At 38.5% G+C, this 24,433-nt stretch overlaps 4 protein-coding genes across 13 annotated transcripts; 1 reads left to right on the top strand and 3 right to left on the bottom strand.

Annotated features, from left to right (window-relative positions):
- Positions 1 to 2,567: 2,567 nt before the first annotated feature.
- On the top strand, positions 2,568 to 3,483 carry LOC113731191 (auxin-induced protein X15-like). Its single transcript, XM_027256307.2, has one exon. The coding sequence runs from the start codon at positions 2,688 to 2,690 to the stop codon at positions 3,084 to 3,086; it is 399 nt and encodes a 132-aa protein (XP_027112108.1). The 5' UTR covers positions 2,568 to 2,687; the 3' UTR covers positions 3,087 to 3,483.
- Positions 3,484 to 11,408: 7,925 nt separating this feature from the next.
- Positions 11,409 to 12,474, bottom strand: LOC140036735 (auxin-responsive protein SAUR50-like). Its single transcript, XM_072079251.1, has one exon. It carries the CDS (start codon positions 12,125 to 12,127, stop codon positions 11,810 to 11,812), a length of 318 nt encoding a protein of 105 aa, XP_071935352.1. The 5' UTR covers positions 12,128 to 12,474; the 3' UTR covers positions 11,409 to 11,809.
- A 3,657-nt stretch (positions 12,475 to 16,131) lies between these two features.
- LOC113731190 (transcription initiation factor TFIID subunit 14b-like) lies at positions 16,132 to 21,512 on the bottom strand. Of its 10 annotated transcripts, none has more exons than XR_011840263.1 (9): positions 21,205 to 21,507; positions 20,993 to 21,081; positions 20,687 to 20,908; positions 20,244 to 20,431; positions 20,034 to 20,155; positions 17,577 to 17,659; positions 16,711 to 16,901; positions 16,523 to 16,612; positions 16,132 to 16,439 (listed from the first exon to the last, which is right to left on the bottom strand). XR_011840263.1 is itself a non-coding variant. In XM_027256303.2 (8 exons), the coding sequence occupies exons 1-7, from the start codon at positions 21,322 to 21,324 to the stop codon at positions 16,539 to 16,541; spliced, it is 894 nt and encodes a 297-aa protein (XP_027112104.2). In that variant the 5' UTR covers positions 21,325 to 21,512; the 3' UTR covers positions 16,132 to 16,439; positions 16,523 to 16,538. The 10 variants fall into 10 exon arrangements, 5 of the variants coding, with proteins under 5 accessions (XP_027112104.2, XP_027112103.2, XP_027112106.2 ...); XR_011840264.1 differs by having other exon boundaries at positions 16,523 to 16,608; XR_003458509.2 differs by having other exon boundaries at positions 16,132 to 16,612.
- A 550-nt stretch (positions 21,513 to 22,062) lies between these two features.
- On the bottom strand, positions 22,063 to 23,974 carry LOC140036734 (putative pentatricopeptide repeat-containing protein At3g23330). The gene has a single exon (XM_072079248.1). The coding sequence runs from the start codon at positions 23,892 to 23,894 to the stop codon at positions 22,485 to 22,487; it is 1,410 nt and encodes a 469-aa protein (XP_071935349.1). The 5' UTR covers positions 23,895 to 23,974; the 3' UTR covers positions 22,063 to 22,484.
- Between the last annotated feature and the right edge of the window lie 459 nt (positions 23,975 to 24,433).

Below are 24,433 nucleotides of genomic sequence, written 5' to 3'. Positions count from 1 at the left end.
AAACAAGGAGGAAAGTTGAGCTTGGGAGGCTTTAGTAGCTTGGCGAGTGAGCATCGGCTTAGGCAGTCGCAGGTAACGCTTTTTCCATGCCTTTGTTTCCTGAAAATGGTGGGGTTTCCTTGCTGGACCAAGTCGAGCGTCCATCTGATCTTTGAACATTTGGAGGGTTGCAAGTTGGTTCACCGGAGAGTGGGGTTCATCCATATGCAAAGCACAGTCAAATGGTGCTGACACCTTGGCCTGCATGTGCTTTCTTAATCGCCTCAGGGGGTAGTGCAGCCTATTATCGTCAAGAAAAGGAAGAGCAAGTGGCTGTGTGGTGCATCCAATCCCAGGAGCTGAGTCTCCGCTGACAAAGGAGTTGGTATCTCGCGCCTGCTGTGTAGTTGGGTCGCCAAGGGTCTACTCTGCCGTTGAAGCCGTCGACGCAGCAAGAGGAACCAGAGCGGGTTGCGCTGAGCCGCAATGGTGGGTCTGATGCTGTTGTCCCTGCTGTTGTTGTGTTAAACTTTCCTGCTGCTTTTGTTCCAGCGAGAGCCCAGAGCAATGCGGGTGAACTGCTTGTGACACCTGGGGTGGCGCCTGGGGCCTCCTTTTGACAACCCACGCTTCCTCCTCTCGAACCAAGGGATCCTGCTGTCGTATCTCGCTGCGGTTGAGTTCGCCTTGTTTCCCCAGCCTACTGCAGGAGTCCGAGGCATGGCCTATCCTTTGACAGCAAGAGCAATATTGAGGCAGATTGTCATAGTCGACAGATTGCCAGAACTAGGGGTGACAATTCCTGACACGACCCGAAAACACGACACGAACCTAACACGAAATTAATGGGTTTGGGTTAAGGTTTCGAGAGTTTGGGTCAGAATCGGGTCGAACCCGATGAACCCGAAAAGAAAACAGGTCAATTTCGGGTCAACCCGTGGTGACCTGATATGACCCGATGTGACCCGTTTACGAATTAAAACTAATTTAATAAACATAAAAATTATTTTATCTATCTAAACTAAATCATTTTTTTTCCAAAGGCATTAATTACTTAATCCTAAATGAATTTATTTAACTCGTGTGAAGTTAAAATTATTATATTTGGACAAATAATATATTATGTTATTTTTTATTTTTATGCTGTTTTAATTTATTTTATATTTGGTTTGGGATAAAACACTTTTATGGTGTTTAATTTATTTTAGATTTGGTTTGAAATTATTTATTTAAATTTTTATTACTTGATGATGTAATTAATTCTGTGAAAAATTGATTTTATTAGAAATTACAGTGATAAATTAATAAATTAAAATTAAGTTTCGGGTCATTTCGGGTCGACCCGCCAACCCGAAATTTTCTGGTTCGTGTCAGGCACTCTGACCCGTTTCGGGTTGACGGGTCGGGTTCGGGTCAGCAGGTTCTTTGTTATACTTAAGCCTCAACCTGAACCCGACCCGATTGCCACCCCTAGCCAGAACCCCGTGGAACCGTTTTCAATCCAAAGCTTGTCTGGGAGGGGTTGCCGTAGGTCCACTTCGACGCAGAATCTGGCTACGCTGGGACGATTGAGGGTTATGGTGGAGACATCCACCTTTAGCGGCTCACCAATAAGCCTAGCAATCGAGAAAAGAGGCCCTTTGCTAAAGAGGTAAATGGGAAGCCGTGGTAGAGAAACCCACACTGGTGTCAATGGAGATTCGGACTCGGCTGTGAAGGACGGCGTCCACTTAAAGACGCGCATGGTGAAACCATGGACAGACCAAACTCCCCGCAACTAACACCACAAATAGTCTTCTTCTAGTTCAAAGCGAATGAGCACGTGGCGGTGTTCTAGCAATCCCAGCGAGAAGTTCCCATGGAACCCAATTGAGTGGAATGCTTTTCACAGCTCCTCCATGCTTGGTCTCCCCCTGGAGAACTTCCCGACCAGTGCAAAGCAGAAAGGCTGGGAAAGTTGCTGGATGTCCTCCTCTGAGAAAAAAACTGCCGGTTTGCCTCAGTATGTGGATGGCTCTCGGACAATGGAGGAATTTTGGGGCAGTAGACCAAATTTTAATGAGTCTGGATCAAGATAAAAGGATTCAATTCAGATTATACCATTGACATGCGTAATTGTGTTAAACATATAGAAGATTACTCTTTTATATATAAATTTTGTTCGTACATAACAAATCAATATATTAATACACTCATACATATATAATTGGATTAATCTTATATACATTTTCAGTAAATACATTATCATCGTTAAATATATAACATATGTGTAAAATTTAAATTTAAAATTTAAAATTTATTCATGCATCATCCATTTAACGGTGATAGTGTACACTAGGATACTATATAATTAAGGGAGTAAATGCAAGAAGTCCACGAATTGTATCAAAAGTATCTTCTACTTGTGGCAACATATCAGTTATCGGACTACAGCAGTATTATGTAAATCTACTGTACTTTCTATCAAGGGGAAAAAAAATCCAAAGTACAACGTGGTAAATCTATTACATTCCAAAGGTGTTTTTTGTCATCTGACATTTTCACAAATTCCATAAATAGAGAATTTTCAAGAAATCAAACGTAGATATTCCCCCACTCCCTCCTCTCTACGACTCTATCTCCCACGGTTGACTCTCTCTCTCTCTCGCCCTAGCAATCTAGTACAAGAGGAGCTTTAGCCTCCCTCTCGCCTTTCTCGCTAGCATCTGATGTCCCGTTCAACCGGAAACTGCAACAAAATCAGCCACATTGTCAGAATCCTCCAGATGCTCCGCCGGTGGCGTAAAAAGGCAGCGACGTCCTCGGACGTGCCTGCTGGACACGTGGCAATCCGCGTCGGAAGTAGTTTCAGAAGATTCGTGGTGAGGGCAACGTACCTGAACCACCCCATTTTTAAGAAGCTATTGGTGCAAGCCGAGGAAGAGTATGGCTTCGTCAACCAGGGTCCGCTTACTATACCTTGTAATGAGTTTGTCTTCGAACAAATTCTTGAATTCGTTTCGCGAGGCGGCGAGTTGGGCGACTCAGGCCACTGCATTTGTTATGAGGATTTTCAGCGATTTAATCTCGTCCAATCTCGACCCTTACTTGGCGGGTTTGCCGGTTAGTCTATATATATTTTTTATAACGACTCAACATAGAAGCGCACACGGAGGCGCCATGATCATGCGATTTGACTCGGACGAGTTGCCCGAATTCTTTTTTTTTTTCTTTAAGGGTTTAGGGTGAAATAGGCAACTAGCGGCCTTATAGTACTCTCTTTTTTGTTTTTGCTTGTTTTTCTGTTGGGCAAATGGGGGATGATGAGAGGTGTTTTGTAACTCAACCGATCGTCCCAACTTTATTCGCGGCCTAAACTGAATCTCTTGTGAATTTTGGACTTGAAAAAAAACAGAGATTTATTATCTAACTGGATTTACTTGTAACGTCAGTTTTTGATTAATGACTCTCAATCACCGAGAAATCCGATTAGGATGACAGTAATAGTCCGAGTGTGTTTGGTAATTTTGTTGCAATAATTTACTACTCTTTTTTGCTCCAATTCTTTAAGATTAATGCTTATGTTTGTTTTCCTTTGACTTTCCCTTTTCCATTTTTTCTAGATCAGGAGAATTAGGGGATTTTTTTTTTGGTTGAGAAATTTTTTGTCAGATTAATATCGGTTCAAAGAATTATTTACGAATTCCAATCATCCGAGTCCATGGTGGAATAAGGTATTAATTATCTAATATATCATGCATGCGTTGGTTCGAGTAAGGTATCCAAGGTTGTTATTTTCCTGCAGACAGACAATATGGCGTCGCTACTAATTGCAATCATTTCGTTTCTTTCTCCTTAAAACAACGATTTGTTTAATACTACTACTAATTCGTTCGTAACAAAGAGGCTGTAAAAGATTGATTGCACTTAAGTCGAATCGCAGATCTTTTGTTGCGATCAAAAACATTTTATTGATTGTTGCATCCAAGCTGGAAAGAATCAAGAATGTGGCGTGACTTTATGTGATTATTATTATTACTCATATATAACTGTGCAAGCAAAAGAGGATGGGATGGACTCACTCATCACTGGAGGAGTGGTGATGCTTAAAAGTCCAATTTTATATTTGGATTTTTTTTTTTTTTTTTTGTCGACGCAGGAGTGTTCGGGCCTTCGTTATCTTTGGATATTCAGATCATTCGGCATCAATTAGTATCTCCAATAGTAAGTATTAGCATCCGCATTTGAACTACAAACACATGTTTCTGTTATTAGCTTATCACCAATTTGGTAATTCAAAATGAAATTAAAATCAAGAAAGATAATTTCATCCTAGGTGACAACATTACATGGGGATGGGAAATTAGGAGGATACCTATTGTGATTTAAATAATAGAGAGTATTCGCAAACCTCAGCAGCTCCTGATCTTCACAATCATAAATAATGTATTGAAAATTTGTAAGATTTGCTCTCATTTTTTTTTTTTTTGGGTAAGTGTCAATTGATTTATGGAGTTAGAATCTCTAAGAGACCGTTCAAAGCTAGAATTCTTCATGCTCAGAAATATTTTTCATTTTCCAATTTACCATAACTTCAGCCCGTAAAAGTTTAAAACCATCGTGCTGCCTACTTGCCTCAAATAGAGACGTTTAAGTATCCTATTAATTGCATCTTTCAAAAAAAAAAAAGGAAGAAAGAAAGAAAGAAAAGAATATCTCTATCAATGATAGCCCAGTCTTTCTCAATAGAGAACGGAGGACATAAGGCCAGTCATGTATTGGAGCATGATATGATGACAGCGTGCCAGACGCTTTGAGGCTGGCTCACAACTCTTGCGCTAGAGTCCCCAGTGTTTGCATCTCCGTGTGCTCCAAGTCAGTGGCTTTCTCAATTTCTCCGGAGGAATAGACGTTGAATCACATGAAGGTGAAAGGGCTCGTCGGGATGGAATTTACGTGCTTGGAGTGGTAAGGAAAATCTCTTCCTTTCTATACACACAAAAGCATCATCAACCCTTTGCCCCAATTACCAATTTTGTGTTGACCCCTTTTTTTTTTTTTTTTTTTTTTTTGTAAATAAAAGTTTGGATGGATTTAGTTTTGATCACCACCACAAGTTAGAATATACCTTTGAAACCATAGAACGCTTACATAAGTTCTTACAAATTGTTCATTAATACAATACTTACATTGAGAACAGAATTTTAACTTAGCATACGGTCTTCACATCAATAGCAGGATTTGAATCCATCAACATAGCCCTCATATTGGTAACAGTAATTGCATACACAATCTTTCGTAAGAAAGTGATCACATTCTTATTAATTGAGTCAATTTGTGTTACCGCTAAGTGTTGACCAGTGATCGATGCCTTGAAGAATTGGCATTTGTGTTACTAGACCACTACTAGAAAGACAGAAATTCCATCAATGGGAAGCAAAAATACAATACTAATAATTTCTTAATTTGTTATGTTTGCTTTGCCTTTTCCTAATTTGATATGGCTTCTAATTAGTCGCAAAGCTTTACTATGGCAATTGTGCTGTCGCATTTGAAGAGTTCCATAGAGCCCAAAACATTTGAACGATAGTCTGAATTTTTTTCATATATAGAACCGACTGCTGAGGGATTTCTTTCACGCTCGAGCTCAACATAATAGAAAGCTGCTGACTCAAATCCAAGCTAGGAAATTGGCGGATAGTGAGATAGCAACTATAACGGAGGACATAAAAAAATGGTGTCCTAGTTTCGAATGTGCTCTTTTGATAGGTTAGATCAGGGAACTGATGATAGCCTATGTGAGCAAAATTGCTTTGCTAAATTTCTGTGATGTAGAGTGATCGTATAATACTCCAGTGTGTTAAGTTGCACTTTTTTTTGTAAAGATTGGGGCCTTTGCTCCTATACTGTATAATTTTTTTTAATGATATAAAATCTCCTATCGCTCTGGGGGAAAAAAATTCAGCCCCTAACAGCTTGAAAAAATCGTGTTGCCTCAAATATAGGCGTTTAAACATCTAATTAATGAATCCTTCCAACCAAAAAAAAAAAAGAGGGAAAAAATGGTATCAATGATAGCCCAATCTTTCTCAAGTGAGAACGAAGGACAAGAGCCCAATGACAATGAAATTTTTGTAAGTGTACAGGAATACGATAATATGCTGGACTTTTTGAGATTCCTTCATAACTCTAAGCTAGAGTCGAAGTGCAACTATGTGCGTGTGCTCCCAAAATTAGTAGCTTTCTCAAATATTTTGGAGGATCAAACGGTTGACCACATGAAGGCGAAAGGGCTGATCGGGAAGGATATTTCGTGCTAGGATGGTTAGGATCTTCCTCACTGATTTGGCCTAGTGTTGAAATTTTAGTACGTGTTGACTCATGATTAATTCTAGTACTTATGTCAGAATTGGCATTTGTGTTACTAGACCATGGGTAGAAATTCCATCAATCCAGACCATTGGCATTACTAACTTGTTTGCTAAGTTGGATTTGCATTCTTTTCCGCATTTGATGTGGCCTCTGATCAGTCATTTTGTAAACTGCAATCCTTTTGTGGGGCGAAAGAAGAAAAATTGGTTTTATGACTTGGACGTGATTTTTCCAAGTGACAAGATTGGGTTTGGACTTCCAAGCACAGGAGGGAGAGGGCCCTTGCTAGTCCTATCAGGCCTGTCATCCACCACAGTCCGGAGTCTATTGACTGGACCCAAAGTGCTGGCCTCGTACTGGGAAAATTCCACACTAGAATTCACATGGAGTGCGCTGGCACCGGGTTCGATCGATCGTTTCCGAAGAAATTATGAGGGGTCAATTAACGAGACCTTGGAACGCAGGGAGCATTGCGTTTACATTACGAGGAAGGAGCTGGATGACGACCCTCCCAAACGATGTACGGTCCGAATTTTTTTTTTTTTTTCAACACTGTCGATATCCGGATCACCCGATTAATCCCACGGCGCCCAGGCAGCGCGGGCCTGACCGATGCCTAGGACAGTAAACAACTGAATTACGGACTGGAATCGAATTCAGGCAGATTTGGAGTAAGGACTCCGTCTCCACCATCCTAACAACCCAGCGCGGGCACGGTCCGATTTAGTTAACCCTGCAAATTTTGAAAATACACTGTTTAAATCATGCCATAAAACTGACCGTGTACAGTTCTTCCATGAAAATCGCATCTCAATATAATATGATGACTATTACAAAGTCTCACAGATAGTTTGTAATGAATCACAATCTGTTCAAAATTGTTATATCGTCCATGAAGATTGCATCAACAACTGTTTGTGCGTATCTCCCTTATATTTGTATAATAGTTCATCTCGTCTATGGAAAAACATCTACAGACTACATCAACATTAAAGATCAGGATCTTGTGTTTCGGAAACCTATCTTAGTAGGTACAAGCATCATTGTATTGATCATCATGTTTAAAGTATCTCCTGAGCTGAAAAAATAAATTTTTTTGAGATACTCACAAGCAGCTAGCATGTAGATAATCACTCTCTCTTCAAATTCTCCTCGTTGTGAGATTCAGGATTAGGTCTTTGAGAATGGAAAGGGTGTGGGGAAGACTACGAAATAAAAAAAAAAAAAGAAAAGAAAATGCAGATAATCACTCGAGATAGAAGGAAACTCCAGACCTTGACTAAGAGTTTCTTGCGGCTACTAGGATAGGCAAAATTTTCTGCAAATCCGAAAACCCGACATATCAGATCCGATCTGAAATTAGGATACCTGATGTGTATTATTTAATTGGATCAAAAGAGGATCAGGTACCCGTTAAGATGTGGGGCGAATTAGGGTCACACAATTAAAAACCTGTGGGTACCCAATCCGCCCTGCATATATATTTTTTATTTTTTTATACATATATTATAAAATAATATTTTTAGAGCTAAATAAACAATTTTATTGAACAAATTGCCTTACAAATATAATAGACTATCATTTATTTACAAAATTCATTTGTAGAGATCATGATCTTATGTTTTATAGAAAAGAGTTTAATTAATGTGGAACATATATTTAAAAAAATGTGCTACTTATTTCAAAATTTTATTGATTTTGAATTCTTTTAATTTTTCTTTTTTTTTTTGTATTCTCTTCGCATGTTTGTTTCTTAGTGCGAGACTTTTTTTTGAGAAAAAAATCTTTATTAAATTTTAAACGAGTGTGTAAAATACAAAATTAAATTAGTATAAATCATTTTTTAAAAAAATTAAATGATAAGTAAGGTGGGGCGGGTACCTGTTGACCTGATCCTATCTCAGCGGATATCTTATAATCGGATATTCGCTGATATGCGAGGCAGGTAAGAATCAGAAGATAATTAATTCGCAGGATGTGAGTCTGATCAGTCAAATGGTGGACGTGACAGATACGCCTACCCCTAGCAGCTACAATCTTCCAATGCATTGTACGCATCACACAACACCGTCGTGTGGGTTAGTATAGCAAAGGAAAGAAGCTATTATTGGAAAAACTAGTTAAATGCTTAATTTGAAAATGGTACTTAGGCTTGCTTAAGATTTCAGTTTTATCAAACCTATCATAAATCATGTGTGGATGGGCTGTGCCGCAGTTCAGATTTGATACCGTGTTAGAGAAACTGCGCTTAATTAGCATCAAGTAAAGTGGTCCAAAATATTGACTAATTTAGTTGAAGATGGGCCAAATCTACGATGCCCATGCAATTCAATTGTACATTGGAGGACCAACTTGTCCGGCCTGGAAGACCATCGTTACCTATGGATTAGATTGGAGAGAGAAGGTAGTAGTACTCCATTCCATCAGCGTTCCCACTATGGTGTAAATCGGCAAAGACATCTCTTCACAGGCGCTGATTAAGTTTCGATTTATAGAATGTATTTTCCCAGGGCTCGATTGCCTGGATATGCACCTTGGAAACACAAATGCACTGGGGCAATTGTAGGTACTAGTCGTAATTAAGAGAGGGAGACTTGGCCAGGCCATGTCCATGTGAGAGACTTGGCCAGGCCATGTCAAGTTGCATGAAAATGGACTAAAGAACTGTGGGGTTTAGGCTCACATGACAAGTGACAACCATCCTCCCCCCACAAATAGTACCAAAGTATCGTAGTACAAGGGGAAGGAGGTGGGATCCAACAAAGATATTCACCGGCTCCCCACAAAGATCACAGGGTTTGTTTAATGGGGGGAAGATTCCTCCATGGTTTTTCACTTTTGTTGCTTTTCTACCCAAAAGGAGAATATGGATGGATATGCAATTGGGGATTCCATTAGGGAATGCGCTGGAACTTACTTGGATAAATGGTGGCCAAAATATTCATCCTGATCTCTCTGACAATATATGCATTTGCAACTGCCGGAGAACCAACACATCCATCCCGTACAGGTTTCGTACCCCTGTTATATGAACTTTTTACACTATAGCTAGGATTTTAAGTGCCATAGATCGATGATATACGTTACTTTTTTGTCACATTAGTTCAGAGTTACGTGACATCCATCCGCATCAAAGTACTTACTACCTTTGCATTCCAAAGGTTTCCATTGATTCAAGGCCAGCAAATGCACTAATCTCTCAAAGTTGGAATGGACGACATGATTTTACAAGAACGCAGGTTGGGTCAGGTCATTTAATGTAGAGAATGTCAGACAAATTTGCCAAACAAACATCTCTCATGGGCTGGAATGTGTAGTACTAACTCTGCATAAGCATAACAAATGAGAGTGACGAATAAAAACATGTCTTCCCCACATCATCACATCCTACCACAGGATTCATTTGAGAGCGAAGTAGCATTTAAATAAGTTATTCCTGAATTCTATTACATGAGACAGAAATGAAATATTTATAGGACAAGATAAAAAAAAAACAAGGAAACATCTCTCATGAAACATTTATGGTACCTGAAACAAGGGGGGAAAAAAAAAAGCAAATGCAGATATATATATATATATATAGAGATCTGTATTATAGACGTAGTTCACACTTCGCAGGATACAGGTGGTTAAGTTCTCAACATGACCATGCAAACACGTCATTATCCAATAAACGAACTGAAACCTCAAAAATTGAATAATATATGTTTTCTCAATTTTTAACTTGTAAAGCTGAAAATGCAAACCTGATCCCCTGAAAAAGGTTTGTTCCTCACTTTCAAATGAACTAAGTAGTGTATTATCACAGTATTGTCATCTCTCGTATCGCATGCCGCGATCTCCGTGAATCAATCTCAACCAGCTGAATTCTTGCAATTGCCGACCCCTTAATTACGCGTTTAGAAGAAAAGGGGACGATGAAAGGACATCTGATGCAAAATGCAGCAGAAAGTAACATGCAGCCAACTGGAAAATTGCCCTTTCAGCGGGCTTACGTCCATAACTACTCTTCTAAAGATGTCAGACGTGAAAGATAGCAGGACCCTTTATAAATTACTCACAACAAGAAATAGCTGGTGCTGGTCCAGGATGTCCCAAAATTTTTTTTTTTTTTTTTCCGATGAACAGAATGTCCCAAATTCAATCACCCCAAGTTGTGGGGTCCTTCGTACTTATTTTGTTACGGAATGTGGGCGGGCGTTGCAAATTCAAGGACATAATCATGCCTGCGATTGCGTGGAAAGGAAATGAATCAAACGATCTACATAATCCGATCGATTCTCATCCATTCAGAGAAAAGGAATATTGGACCATCCACTTTTGTGTAGTAGATTTTATGGACAACTGAATAAATATATCACGATCTGGAATTGGGTTTCACCTTTAATTTCAAAATGAATGAACAAGCTGAGGAAATCCAGTAGAAGTATTCTTATTATTATTATATATAGTCTTCCACATAATTAACTAAAAGAGATAGCCAAGAAATGATCGTTTGTCATAGGTTTTCTTTCCATATTCGGGATTCGGGTGGGCTGCTAGCCAACCGTGATTCACGGTCTAGAATAAACCGAACGAGTTTGGCTTTTAATACTCACAATGCTGGTAAAGCATCAAATAGTTTGAACTTTTAATACTCAAATCTATTGAAGAGGTTGGCTAGGCAAGTCATGAGTCATGACCTCTCAAAAAAGAAAAAAGATAAAGTTTGCGAGCATATTAATATTAGCTTTTTCTCTTTTTTGCATGCCTGTTTGCCCCCACACACACACACACAGGAGAGAGAGAGAGAGACTGAGAGAAAGAAAGGCAAGCCGAAGTTTGTTTAATGGATCTTTAATACTAATTTTTCCCAAGTGATAATGGATCTTGAGTAATAATTTCCCCCAAATTCTGTTTAAAGCATCTTTTCCCTACTGATTTTTATTTTCTTTTGCGTGTTAATAAAATAAAATAAATTATTTGTTAAAAAAAAGTTACAACAGTTCAGGTTTAAACGAGTGCTGTTAAATTCGTATAATTCCAATGGACGTGTAGCAATTGAAAATTGAAACTCTAAGTTTTGATCCGTACTGGGCTGAAAAGAAATTGCTAATTTGGCCTTTAATTTCCACAAGAATTCTCTCGCAGGGTGTTGAAAAAACGCCTCTGCGAGGAAAAGTTTCATAACAAATTAATTTATAGTACAATTTTAACCCAGAAAATAAATTCTTGGGTATGGTGTTAGCTTCACTAAATCAAGAAACACTAAATCAAGAACCCCAGAATGGGTTCCCACAAAAAAAAATAAAAATAAAAAAAAATCCAACAATGCCATAGATGATGAGAAGAGATGCTAAAAAAAGAGAAGCTGACGCTAGCTACTACTGCTGCTAGCTTCGTCTTGTGCCATCTCTCCTCATTCACCAAACAGATCACCGGTTAATCACTTGATTATACTACTAGCCTACTATTATATTATAAGCAAGCTCTCTTAATTTCACCGGAGCATTGATGTTAGAGATCGGAAAACAACTTCTTCGCAAGGAATGGTGAGGCCCATGTCATGATCAAACCCAAACTCCTCCTCGGCGCGTCGAAGAAGGCACTGGAACTCTGGATGAGTCAAAAATGAAATGGGCACAATGTATCTGCTCCTGTTTTCGCCTACATAAACGGCAAAGTGCCCTTTAGGCACGTCAAGCGGCAGCCCATCTTCATCGTACCCGTGTTTCTTTCCCAAACTCGAGCATCTTTTCAGGATTTGCTTTATCACGGCTGCTTGTGGGAGCTTGCTGCTTGATTTTCTGATGGCCATGCTTATGATTTGAAGAATTTGGTTGGTAGCAACTCTCGCTAGTGAAGAGTGGGAAGGAATGCACTACACTTTGCTAGAGAGATGAATGCTGGTGATGATAGTGGGGGAAGAGGATTGAGGAATGGGGACGGAAATGGAGAGGTATATATGAAGAGGAAGGAGCAGGGGGTCATGGGGTCCTGCGGATGCGTAGGAGCAATGGGACAGACCACGGGTGCGGTTTTGGGGATTATTATGTGAGAAAAAAAGGACAGTGGGGCGTGGGACAAGAAGCCCGTCGGGCGTCCGTTGTTCTGTTGGTCCCTGGTACAACAATACGGACCCCCTTTCAAATTTCTTTCTTGCTATTGACAGGAGGGATTCATAAATTCTTTCTCTCCATCCAAAATTTTTAGTTGGAGACTTGGAGCTAGCTAGCTAGTAGTAATAAATAGCAGCAGCCAGCAGGAATAAGTTAGTGCCAGGCCCTTTTCATTCATTTTAGGCTCTGCAAGAGTCGATCCTCTGATTTTTTTTTTTTTTTTTTTAATTTCGTCGAGGAGTGTTGTTGCTTTGCTTGGGTATATTTGGTTTATGGTGCAGTTTTGATTTGATGAGCAAAATTGCCGGTGCTGTTCATTCTAGCCATTAACGTAGCTTTCACTGTTGGAATTTGGTACCAAATCTTCAACATGGATTCAAGACATTTCATCAGACTACTACATCTGCTTCTATTTCCAACATTGTGTCTCGTCTCTACTCTGCACTATTGGCATCAACATTTACTACTACTGAGACTTTCAATTTAATGACCGCATCTCTATTCGAGTGGCTGCCACTTGCACTTGTCTTAAATGGGAGTACTGAAATATTCGAAGGAATTACTATTAAATTACTTAATAAACAACGGAAGCCTGGTAAATTATTGATCAATAATGTCTATATATATCTATATATATATATATAGAGAGAGAGAAAGAGCTCCACTCGTCGAAGCATTCATTTTGTACGGTTTGGGGCTCCTGCAATTACCTTTTCAATTGTAGGGTACGATCAATTTCAATGGGATGGGCTATGAGTGCCACACAATTTTTCAAGCAGTGCCAAACTTTACTATATCTATACTATATATAATCGGAGAGATCCCCTTTGATGTTGTACCAATAACATCATCTAAAGTTATTAGTTTTTAAACTACTCAAATTCCATCTTTTTTTTTTAAAAACAATATGATTTAACTCATAAGTACAGCTACCCACATTCCCTCTTTTTTCCTATAATGGATTTAAGTATAATAACTTCCTAAATAAATAAAAAAGAACAGTTTTCCGGAAAAAAAAAACATACATGCTCTAACACGATTCTACATATAATAACTGACGGTAAAAAAAAAAGGATTAATTATATATTTTTGAAATAAGCACGCACACAGAATAGAATGTGCCAAAAAACACTTATAGTTATTATTTATCGTTATGTTAGCGTATAGATTTATTACGTTAGTATCCAAATTGCATGCATCGTACAATTGGAATTAATGATAACATAAGCCTTTGATCCGCATTGCATTTGTAGCACATTTACTGGGGTAGTTGCAGGGCTGCATTACGAGGGGCCGGTGGGGGTGGAGAGAGAGAGAGAGAGTCAGAAATCACGGACCATAGATAGATAACTGTACTGTACTGAGGAGTACGAAGTACGAACAACTGGTGTTCAGCGGTTTTGGTGTTTTGTGATTGTTGGGCTTGTGATTCTTCCACTAACTGTCAGAATAAGGGGAAAGAGAGACAACTAAACTAAACTAAACTAAACTAAACTGCTCTCTTCTTGTGAGGGAGCGATTCAACAAACAAATAGTAGATTTTGCAGAAATTCATGTGGCGAATCGAGATCTTTTGCAGGCTTGACTAGTGCGTAGCAAAACAAAGACTAATAAATAATTGCCCATTCATTCTGCTGCTTTAATGAAAAAAAAGAAGAAGAAGGAATTTAGTTTAGTTCATACAGAACTGAAGCCAGAAAAATTGGAGGCAATCATGATGGTGGCATCTGATCTGAAGAGAAAATTAATGACTAAATTCATTTATTAATCCATCAATGCTTCTATGAATGAATCTGGACTTCTGTCATTTTTTTTTGTTTCAACTTGAACATGAATGCATGCCACATGCAACAATTTAATTTGTGTGGAATGGTCTCTTTCGGTACTTGTTTTGCGTGGTGGATGGACATCGAATTTTGTAAAATAATTACGTGCCTTTATTTTAAATGGAAACTTTCAGCAAGGACAATTAATTACCCTTGAATTTTTGCTGCCCCTTTCTATTTCAGTCTATGCCTCCTGTTTGATGTAGTGAACCATCAGACCACGTTCTAAGTTGAGTTGTGATCCAATTGACTGGAAGAAAAATACAGTATGACAAAGCAGCTATTTGCTTCGGTCACAGTGATCCCCAGACAGGCAAATTGCTGAATTCTGAATGGGCGTTGGAAGCCACATTACAACTTCCAAAACTGAATCTCTCTCTCTCTCTCTCTAGACTATAAGGTTTTCTACTAGGAAAAAGACCACCACTGTGATCCGTTGAATTGAATGAATGGACCAATTCGTGGGTGAGAGCCAACATTAGATAACGCTTGACCTTCAACGTATGTATTTCCTATAACGGAGGATTTACTGCTTTGGGGTTGGGGATCTATTACCATGTGCTGTGGTCCTTGTACTGAACTAGCTACAGCAGCACTGCAGCAGCACCACCGCCACCACCACCAAATAGAATAGTAGTAAGAATCAGATAGCGATCTACAATATGAATGATAAAAAGTTGCATCCCCATGTTCTGAGGCTCATAACTTGAAGCCAGGGACAGGGATAATAATTACCCCCTCTGCCTTCTTTTTGTTTTCTGCTTTATTTTACTAGTACTATCTTTTTACTCCCAAGTCCCAAGTCAATTATAGCCCGCCCACCCAAACGAAAAAAAAAAGAAAAAAAACAATTATATCCCACAATTTCAATTACGAACCTCTTTCAAGTTTCGAGATACCCGGAGATCGGGGAAGCCATTTAATTTAAGGCCTGATTTCTTGCACCAATTCATAATAATAATCCGCAGAAAAAGCGTCACGTTATCCCAAGACGAATTCTTTCTCGCCTGAGCGACGATACTACAGCACACAGAACGACAAGCATTATTGAGATTATAACAGGACAATTTCTCATCCCACTTCAACATTTGTCAATCCGTTCCCCGAAATAGCCTTTCCACCATCCAGGGGCATTACAATTTCATGATAAACAGAGAAGTTAAGAAAAATATCAAAATGCCAATTTTATCTATCTGTCCTTAACAAACAAAGGTACATTATACATACGGACAGAGATGAAGTACGATAGGCGGCATATGAGACTAAAGAGAAGTTTGAGGTGGTCCCCCCATGTCTCAACAAAAAATGCGGTGATCCGTATCCACATGAATTGATCATCAACCGCGGCTCTATTTAGCATTTTCGAGTTGGAGCCCCCTATTGCACATGAAAGCCATGTTACTCTTGGCCCCCCGCCCCGCCCCACCCAAGGTTTACATAGAATCAACGTATTCACTCACTCGCTCGCAGTGAAATAAAATAGGTTCCTACTGCCCCAAACTCCCTGGCTTAGCCTCTACGATATAGAAGAAATTTCTGTGATTTTTCACTCAATCTAAAAGTGATATATAATCCTTCAATAATCGCTCTCTGAATGGAAATACCAACTACTTCTAACATTAGAAAGATATAAATCCTGTACTAGTTTTACAAGCATTACAAATTCTGTACAAATACTTCTTCGTTTAAGTGTGATTTCACTGTCTTCCACTTTATAGAGCGCAAGTTTAGCCTAAAGGAGAGTGAATCTAAATTGGGAATTAGAAGCCAAATTTTCACTTCTTCTTTACAAATTTATATCCCTCAAGTTTTTACACCAACCCTATTTGATGTTTTTCCATATTCATACCAGCATAAACACTTGCGGCAATCTTGAATGTTGAAAGAGATTCTGATTTGATCAAATTACAGAGAACATGATGAGAGTCTCATTAAAGTGTCACCTCACGTAGTTTTAGGCCTTCTTTTGGCAAGTTATGCTGTTGGTGTTTGCCACAGCATGTCTTGTGTGGTGAAAGAAAAGTAATAAAAAGGAAAAGATATAAAAGTTTCATGCGAGAAACACGGCATTCAAATGTTTTAGCAGTCTTTAACATGGGACGTCTTGTGTGGGAGGGAGAGATATCGGGGACTTTAACCAACAACTTGACCAGCATCAACGATATATTGGCAACTTTCTCTGAATCTACATGTGCATTTAAATCAAAGTCAATTTCTTTCCACATCCTAATAGCCCAACTCAATCAAGTGGTCATCCAATCATATCACCATAGTTATGCGAGTTCTATTCTCCAGTTTCACTTGTGAAGGCAACTTTTCCTGTTGAACTCGAGCACCTCCCACCTATTTTAGACCTGGCTATACGAGTAGTAAATATATCAGCATCTCAGAGTAACTTCCTTTTTCTCTATACATTCTTCAGAGATACAGACAGAATTATAATCATTAAAAGCAACCTTATCAAGCCAAGACAGCAACAACTATCCTCCAACTCTTTAGGCGTAACAAGAAGATCAGGGATTGGGGTACATCAACTTGCTAGAAAATGTCATGGTTTCATCTACATCACGCCCAGCAGTAAGGATGATTTTAGGTGCACTAGCTTCCCTTAGTTTTGAAGATCCTAGCACATGACAGTCAGCAATACCTTCAAGCATTTTTAGGTTTTACTCTGTAATGATTGTCACATATGGAATATTGGATGAAATAAGTATTTCTTCTGGTTGCCAAAATTATTCGATCATTAACTCCAAAACAGGGAGAGAGAGAGCATCATCCAGATCTCTACTAAAATGCACTTGCTATTGTTGAATTGTTGCAGTTCTTAAAATGGGACAAAAGGTATGCACAAGTAGTGCACACAGCTCTCCATTAACGTAGTTAATCTAACAATCGAGAGGCCATAAGTGAATAAAGGCAACTCTCAGATGATATACTGTCTGAATCTAAATGATTTATTTTTAAGGTCAAGATTGAAGAATACTGAGTAACAATTCCTATTGATGCTCAAAAAAAAAAAAGAAAAAGAAAAAGAAAAAACTTCTATTGTCCAAGTAGATCAAAGAATAAATCAAGGGATTCACATTCCATCTATTATTAGTCAAATGCCTTGCGTCACAATGAGGATGCAGCATTTATCAACGCAGATGAACAAGACTGAAAGAGTGCAAAAAAGAGAATACAAATGGAAAAAGGGAAGAGAAAGCATGAATTTCCCATCTATGAAAAAATTTATAAACATAGCATTATTCATATTATCACAAAATATCAAATTTTCATAATGGCAAAAATTACAATTATGAGAAGTGTGGCATAGGTTTACATGTCAGAGGCAGATTTCAGCTGTTGGTGCTGCCCATCTATCAAACTCAATTGCCTTCTGAGTGTTGCAATATGAGCTTGTACCTATTGCAGTCAAAAGAGCATTTGACAACATTGATCTTATCATACAGATATAAAGAAACCACATACCAGCCAAGCAATTGATAACAAAATACTTCAATGGCAGATATGGACAAGAAAAAAATGCATTCAAAAAGGTTCCCAAATGCTTGACTAATTGAGCACTAAAACCTGCACTGATATTTACTGTACAGAATGCATATAAACTAGATCACAGTTTCAAATCTATGTTTCTTGATCAATGCAAGAAGGAAGTTGGTCAGTTTGTTGATAAAGAAGCACAAAAAAGTGTCTATGCATCAGTAACTATTCAGTGAAATGCAGGTCTTATAATGGTGTCGTCAAAGTTTATGCGGTTCTTATAACCCCGTCGTCAAAGTTCAGAACTCAGCTTCTCAAAGGAACTATGAGTATCTTGTCTTCCAACCACTCCACTGAACGTAGTCGTGACACTCAAATGGGACTAAAATCCATGTCCACCTGGTATTCACTACTATAGCTAAAGCATGTCATCAACTACCAGATGTCACCAGGCATTAAACATAAGTTTTGTCCGGTATAAATCATAATCCAGTTCATTTTCAAAATGTGCACCAGTATGAAAAAAGACCAGAGTTGTATCACATGTTAAGCTACACTACGGGCTCTCCTGTATCAGGTTCCTAATCCTGGTAATACTTGGCAAGGACTTTTACTATACAAACACCTTATACCATGATTAACATATTCAGAAAAAAATAAATATATCCATAAAACATGAATTAAATCTATATCACACAATAAAAGATACTAAATTTTAAAAATTAAAATACAGCAGGACTAATTAACCAAAGTGAAATTCTGAATGAATTCTGGGACGACACAACTTCTATGATAATGAAAAATTGGAGATACATGCCTTAACTGCAGAGACTATTTGATCCGTCTTCATCCTTTGTCCACCCCCAGTCATAAAAGTAGATTACTCTTTAAAAAGAAGAAGCCTCATAACCAAGGCATGAAGCTATGGCATACATAAGAAAGAAACAACAAGAACAGCACTCCAAGAAAAAGAAAAAAGCTCATAGGTAGAATCACCTTATCCAATTAAAAAAAAGAGCCCAAATCCCACCTCTCTTTATTGTTTAGCTAATTTTAGTGCTGGAAATTCTAGCATCTAACGCTTGCAGATTTCCCAAGCTGTATACATTGAAGGCACAAGTGGTTGTGCAACATTGATCTTAACCCCCTCACACCGAAGAATATGAAAAACCTTGTGCAACAGTGAACCCTAGTAAGCAAACAAGGAGATTGATCTTGGAAGCACATCCAAATCAGATCTCTAGCCATGACATTGAATTTTGATAGAGCAGAAATTATGCCCTTCTTGTTCAAATTTTGCCAAGCGAAAAATACAGATGGGCACACCCATCATAATTCTTCACATTAGTCTACATCATCCACAAATATTGAGTATGTAGTCGTGATAGTATCTTTGATTTTACATCTGGAACTTCATTATCATTGTCTACAGCGTCTACATACTATACCATCAATTAATTTAGACACATGGCTTTTTCAGCATTCAAGCCTTATCATGGGAATTCATCAACTAATACACTATTAAGCTTCTACTAGAACTAATTAGAAACTTGAACTAGTACTTCAAGTCATGCTACGAAGATATTGCCTTCACGTAATTGACAGGTAATAAAACGAGTTGATGTGCATAGGCACTCAAGGGCTTGAAAAAAACTTGACCGGTGAACAAGTCCTATAACCCAACAGAAGAACTAGGAACTCTAAACTGAAATTCACATTAATCTTCCTCTGTTAGTCAATAGAAGATCATAATTGCTGCAAACAGATTTGCAATTAGTTACCAATTTCACTATCTTTACTAATCAGAAAGCTATGTCCTCAAGTTAATTCCCCAAGACAAAACACTCTTGTGAAGTTTTCTGCTTCTAATGGCAAACTGGTTTTGGAAGTTGATAAGAACTCCCTGCTTTTGTCAAAATGAAAGAGATCCTAGATGTGAATTTGGTAATTTAGTTCTCATTGCCCTACTTTAAATTTGTTTTCATTAAACCAATGCATAATTATGTTTTGACTTATTATTGTTCACTACTAATCCTTTAATATTTGATGAGCTAAAGAACTAAACTATCACCATATTATCGTGCATGCTCAACCAATAAGATGCATATCAAACAATAAGATTTGAAGGAGACAGGCATGTGATATTCTCAATGATTTCAAGCAAAACTAATACACTTGCACGAAACAAACTGGTGCACGTTGTCATTCAGCAGAAAGAAAGTTTAATATTTTTGAGAATGTTTATAGTTTAGACAAGCAGGAGGAATTACCAGACCTAAAAAGAAATCAAACTGACCTGCTGACGAGCTGCTGCAAGTTTTAACAGTTCATCAGCCTCTGAGAAATTTGAGAACCACTGACTTAAGGTGTGATCTTTAGTGTCGCCTCTTCTCCTTTTATCTGCATCCTCCAATGGCACTGCAGGTGAACAGGGAGAAACTCAGTACCTAAAAGGACAGTGAAAAGAAAAAGTCCACATATTGTGCGACAGAGAGGGAAAAAGCACCAGGAGGAGGCAAAGCAAAACCAGCGGGCAGTCTAGGCACAACAACAGCTGGGTGATTCTGCACGCGAGAGAAAAAACCTTCTGAAGGCTCAGTAAATACAATTTCATCATAGGATTCCACGACGACTGGTTTTTTGGTGGACATTGGACCAGAATCGTCCTCTGGATACAACTTCAAATGATGGTATCTGTTAGGAGACTAACATCAGCATCTCAGCCTTTTAACATGGACAAACCAAAACAATATTTCGATTAAGTACAACAAAAATCACAGAGAACAAGAATGTTGAAAAGATTAGGAGAAAGAACATATAATTCTTATGGTTTTATGAAGTTTTTAACTATATAAACAGGATCTACAACCCTGCATTAGCTACCTGAATTTAAGATTTCCAGAGTGTCCAATATACAACACAGAAAGATGATCAAGGGGAGAAACTCACAAGTGCAACGGCTTCTCGCAAACATCATTATGGAAATGAAGGGTTATGACAATTTCAAATTCACCCCACCCTGATTCAGACAGCTCGAAAGGTGGGCCGTCAACAACCCTTGTGGGATTATTAAAGCTGGAATGCAATTGAAAAACAACACGCTTCACTACCACACTGATATCCTCATTCGTTCCTCCTCGAACATAAACAGTCCACTTGTGAGATTGGTACCTAAATAAAACTTTATTATTTACTCAGGCATTTCATCAAACGTTCAGCAGACAACAATAAAACAACGACTTTATCAATACTCACTCGCTAGCCTTCTTACCGAGCCAAAATGCAATATTACCATACACAATAGGCACACTTATTTCCAGCTCTTTGAGCTTCTTAGCTAAGTTCTGCACACATCCCAATAACGACATTAAGACGGATACGGTGAGAAAGCCCTTGAAACAAAGAATGCCGCAAATTGAGATTTTTAATGCTTCAGTTTAAAATACTGGGAATTCAAAACATTAAACCTTTTTTTCAGTATCATCGGAAGATTTGACCATTTTGGTCCTCTGTGATTTGGAGGCGGGCCCACCAATGTCCGGCTGATCGGTCCCGTGTTTCTTCGATGATGATGAGCTCTGAGGCATTCTTTCTACGCTGTTCTTCAAGGCTTTTAATCCGGTCTGGGCGAATTGGAGAAGGGCTAGGGTCAGAATAAAAAATCGGCTACGCCCAGGTGTACGATTGATTTGACAGGAGAGGCAAGGGTTCGACCTTGTTTAGGCCTTAGGGGCTTTTTGGTCATTTTGAATAGAACTCGCGCCAACGAATCTGAAAAATATTGACGTGGCAAGCTGATGCTCTTCCAGGTTTTTTGTTGTAAAACATCCGAGTTAGACAGGATTCCCCTCCCCCACCATTACCGTTGAAAAAGGTCGTGCAGGGCATCGGGGCATGTTTGAAATCGAAACGTCGACGTTTTGTGCTGTAAACCCTGCACTTGTGAATAAGAGAAAATTTTCATTTGCTTGAAATTTGATTGGAACTTGAAGCGCAGTCAATCCATTAATTAAAGATTGTAGCTCCCATGGTTCTCTAGTACTAACATCCCATGCTAATTTTTGGCTCTATATTTCTGTCTCTGTCTTATACAGCTTTCAACTGAAACATTTTTTTTTAACAGTCAAAGCTACAACTGTCTCCTAACTTTTGAAAAGAAATAAGTAGTTCTCTATTTGTCGTCGATCAGAAAAAGTCCTGCTTGACCCCGGACTGCCCCTAAAAATGTATGTAAATAATCAGACCTAGAACTTACTCATTCTGAAAAGTTCACTATCTTGAAAGAAATCCTTGAACTCGGGGAATTAGAAAAACTTGGAACTGAGTTCACAATCCAAACTTTTCACAGGAACTTTACTGATGATGAGTTCAATGAAGTCTTATGTCAAATAGGAAATAAACACTTTTCTGAAGAAGCAAATAATCAAATGACCATTCCAAATTCCACCACTACATCTCCTGTATTTTATTTTGGTAATTACACAAGGATTTTCAACAACCAATACATCAATGCTTACAGCTGAATTTAGTGGCAACCTTTGGTCAATTGCGAGAGTAGCGTGCTTACGAAAATGCTGAGCAAGAGATTGATCTCCAAAAGCTTTCCTGTAAGTAACTTGGTCACAGTCATTTGATCATCTGCAACAATGCATCCTCCCAGTTTGTAGTCTAGTACTTTCTTCAGCAACATTCCATGTGACTGAGAAATTTTAAGTGAATTAGTATTCAGACCTGATTTATCTCCAAGTCATCCACCAACATCTATCCAACTGCATCCAATATCTTTCTTTAGTTTTCTCCCTTTCATCGACTCCCTCAACTGTCCAATTTCGTCCCACATACCATTGCTCGCATACATGTTAGATAGTAAGACATAGATTCCAGTATTATGAGGCTCCAACTCAAGTGCCCTTTGACCAGCCAATTTACCCAAATCAACATTCCCACACTCACTGCAGGCATTTAGCAAGGTCCCCCACATTGAAACCGTGTATCTGCTATTTCCTTCGCAAGGCATCCCATTTATCAACTTCCATGCCTTCTCCAGCTCACCAGCCCGACACAGCGCATCAACCAAACAGCTATAATGCTCTGGGCTTTGTTTTAATCCAAAGTCGCGAGCCATGGATGCAAAATATTTGAACGCAAGATCCACTTGACCTGTATGACCACAAGCGGAAATGACAGCTAAGAAGGCCACTCCATCGGGCCTAATTCCGTTGATCAACATGTCTCTGAACAACATAATCACTTCTTTGTAATGGCCATGTTTTCCGTAAACTCCTAGCAGTGAAGTCCACAACACAACATCTCTCTTTCTCTCCCCTTCTTGTCTGAATCCTGCCATACTAAATATGCGTTTAGCCTTCTCTACTAGCCCACACTTGCCATACATTTCAACTAACAAACTCTGCAGAAAGACGTCATCCCCAACATTTAAAACTTTACGTATAACACTTGCATGAATCTGCCTGCCCAATCCCGTCGCAGATAGCCCTGCACAAGCCCGCAAAGCAGCAGAAAATGTGAAATTGTCACAATCTAAGTAGAACGCTGGCATTTGCCTAACCAATTCGACTCCCTCACTCCACATCTTAGCTTCAGCATAACCTGATAAAAGTGCATTCACACAAACAGTATTCTTCACACGAATTTCATCAAACACCATTGCCGCATCGACAGTGAATAACATTTTCCCGTATAGATCAATCAAAGTACTGGCCACAAAGACGCTACAAAACCACCCTGATTTTTTAACATGGGCGTGAATATTTTTACCAAACCTCAGATTATTATCACAAGAAGATGACTTTAAAGCGCTGCACAAGGCATACGAGTCTACATGAACGCCATTAAAATGCATGAAAGAGAAGGCATGGAGAGCAAGAGAATGGCACCCATTTTGAGAGAAATGGGAGACAATTGAATTAAAGGGCAATGGGTTTCTGGGGTTAAGGAACTTGAACAAGTTGGTTAATGTTTGAGTGCTGTTTGTGTTAAGGCACGAAGTGTATGTGAAGATGACCTTGGTCTGAAGATTGGGTGAGAAAAAAAGTATACCTGTTCTGAGCAAATGTGCATGAAATTTCTTAAGGGCCTTAAGATTTCTTGTTTGAGAGCAGTGGTTTAAGAATTGAGTGATGGGTAGAAAGTTCATCAGAGTACTAGTATAGGCTGGACATGTGGCTTCCCGGCCGTTTGTGCGGATGGTCTTATATTTTAGTGTAAGAAACAAAAAACCCCCTATGATGTAGCTATTCTACACAAAGCCCCCTATTATGGTTTTAAATAATACGTGTCGGTATTTCATAGGTTCCATCGTTCAAATAAATGGTTCTGAATGAAATGACAAAAATATCCTAATAATATAAGTAAAAAATAGCCTAAAACAAACAGTTTTTGATTCATTAATTTCATTCACTAATAATATAAACAAAAATCACCAGTTTCATAAGTTTGGAGCGAAATTGAAGAAAAGCCATGGTAGTTTTATTAAGGTTCGAGGGGCAAAACAGATATATTAGGTCAAAAACACCACTGTTAAAATTTTTAAAAAATACTCTAAAAGGTACTCTAAAAAGTAATCTAAATTTTTTTAATATTTAAAAAATATTCTAAAAAATATTCTAAAAACTCTTCTACTCTTAAATATCCCAAAATATTTTCTAAAAATATTCCAAAATATACTATAAAAAC

The sequence above is a fragment of the Coffea arabica genome, chromosome 2e (genome assembly GCF_036785885.1).
Source record: "Coffea arabica cultivar ET-39 chromosome 2e, Coffea Arabica ET-39 HiFi, whole genome shotgun sequence".
NCBI classification, from domain to species: Eukaryota; Viridiplantae; Streptophyta; class Magnoliopsida; order Gentianales; family Rubiaceae; genus Coffea; species Coffea arabica.
The sequence above is the reverse complement of the archived record's forward strand: the minus strand, read 5'-3'. Positions and strand labels throughout refer to the sequence as shown.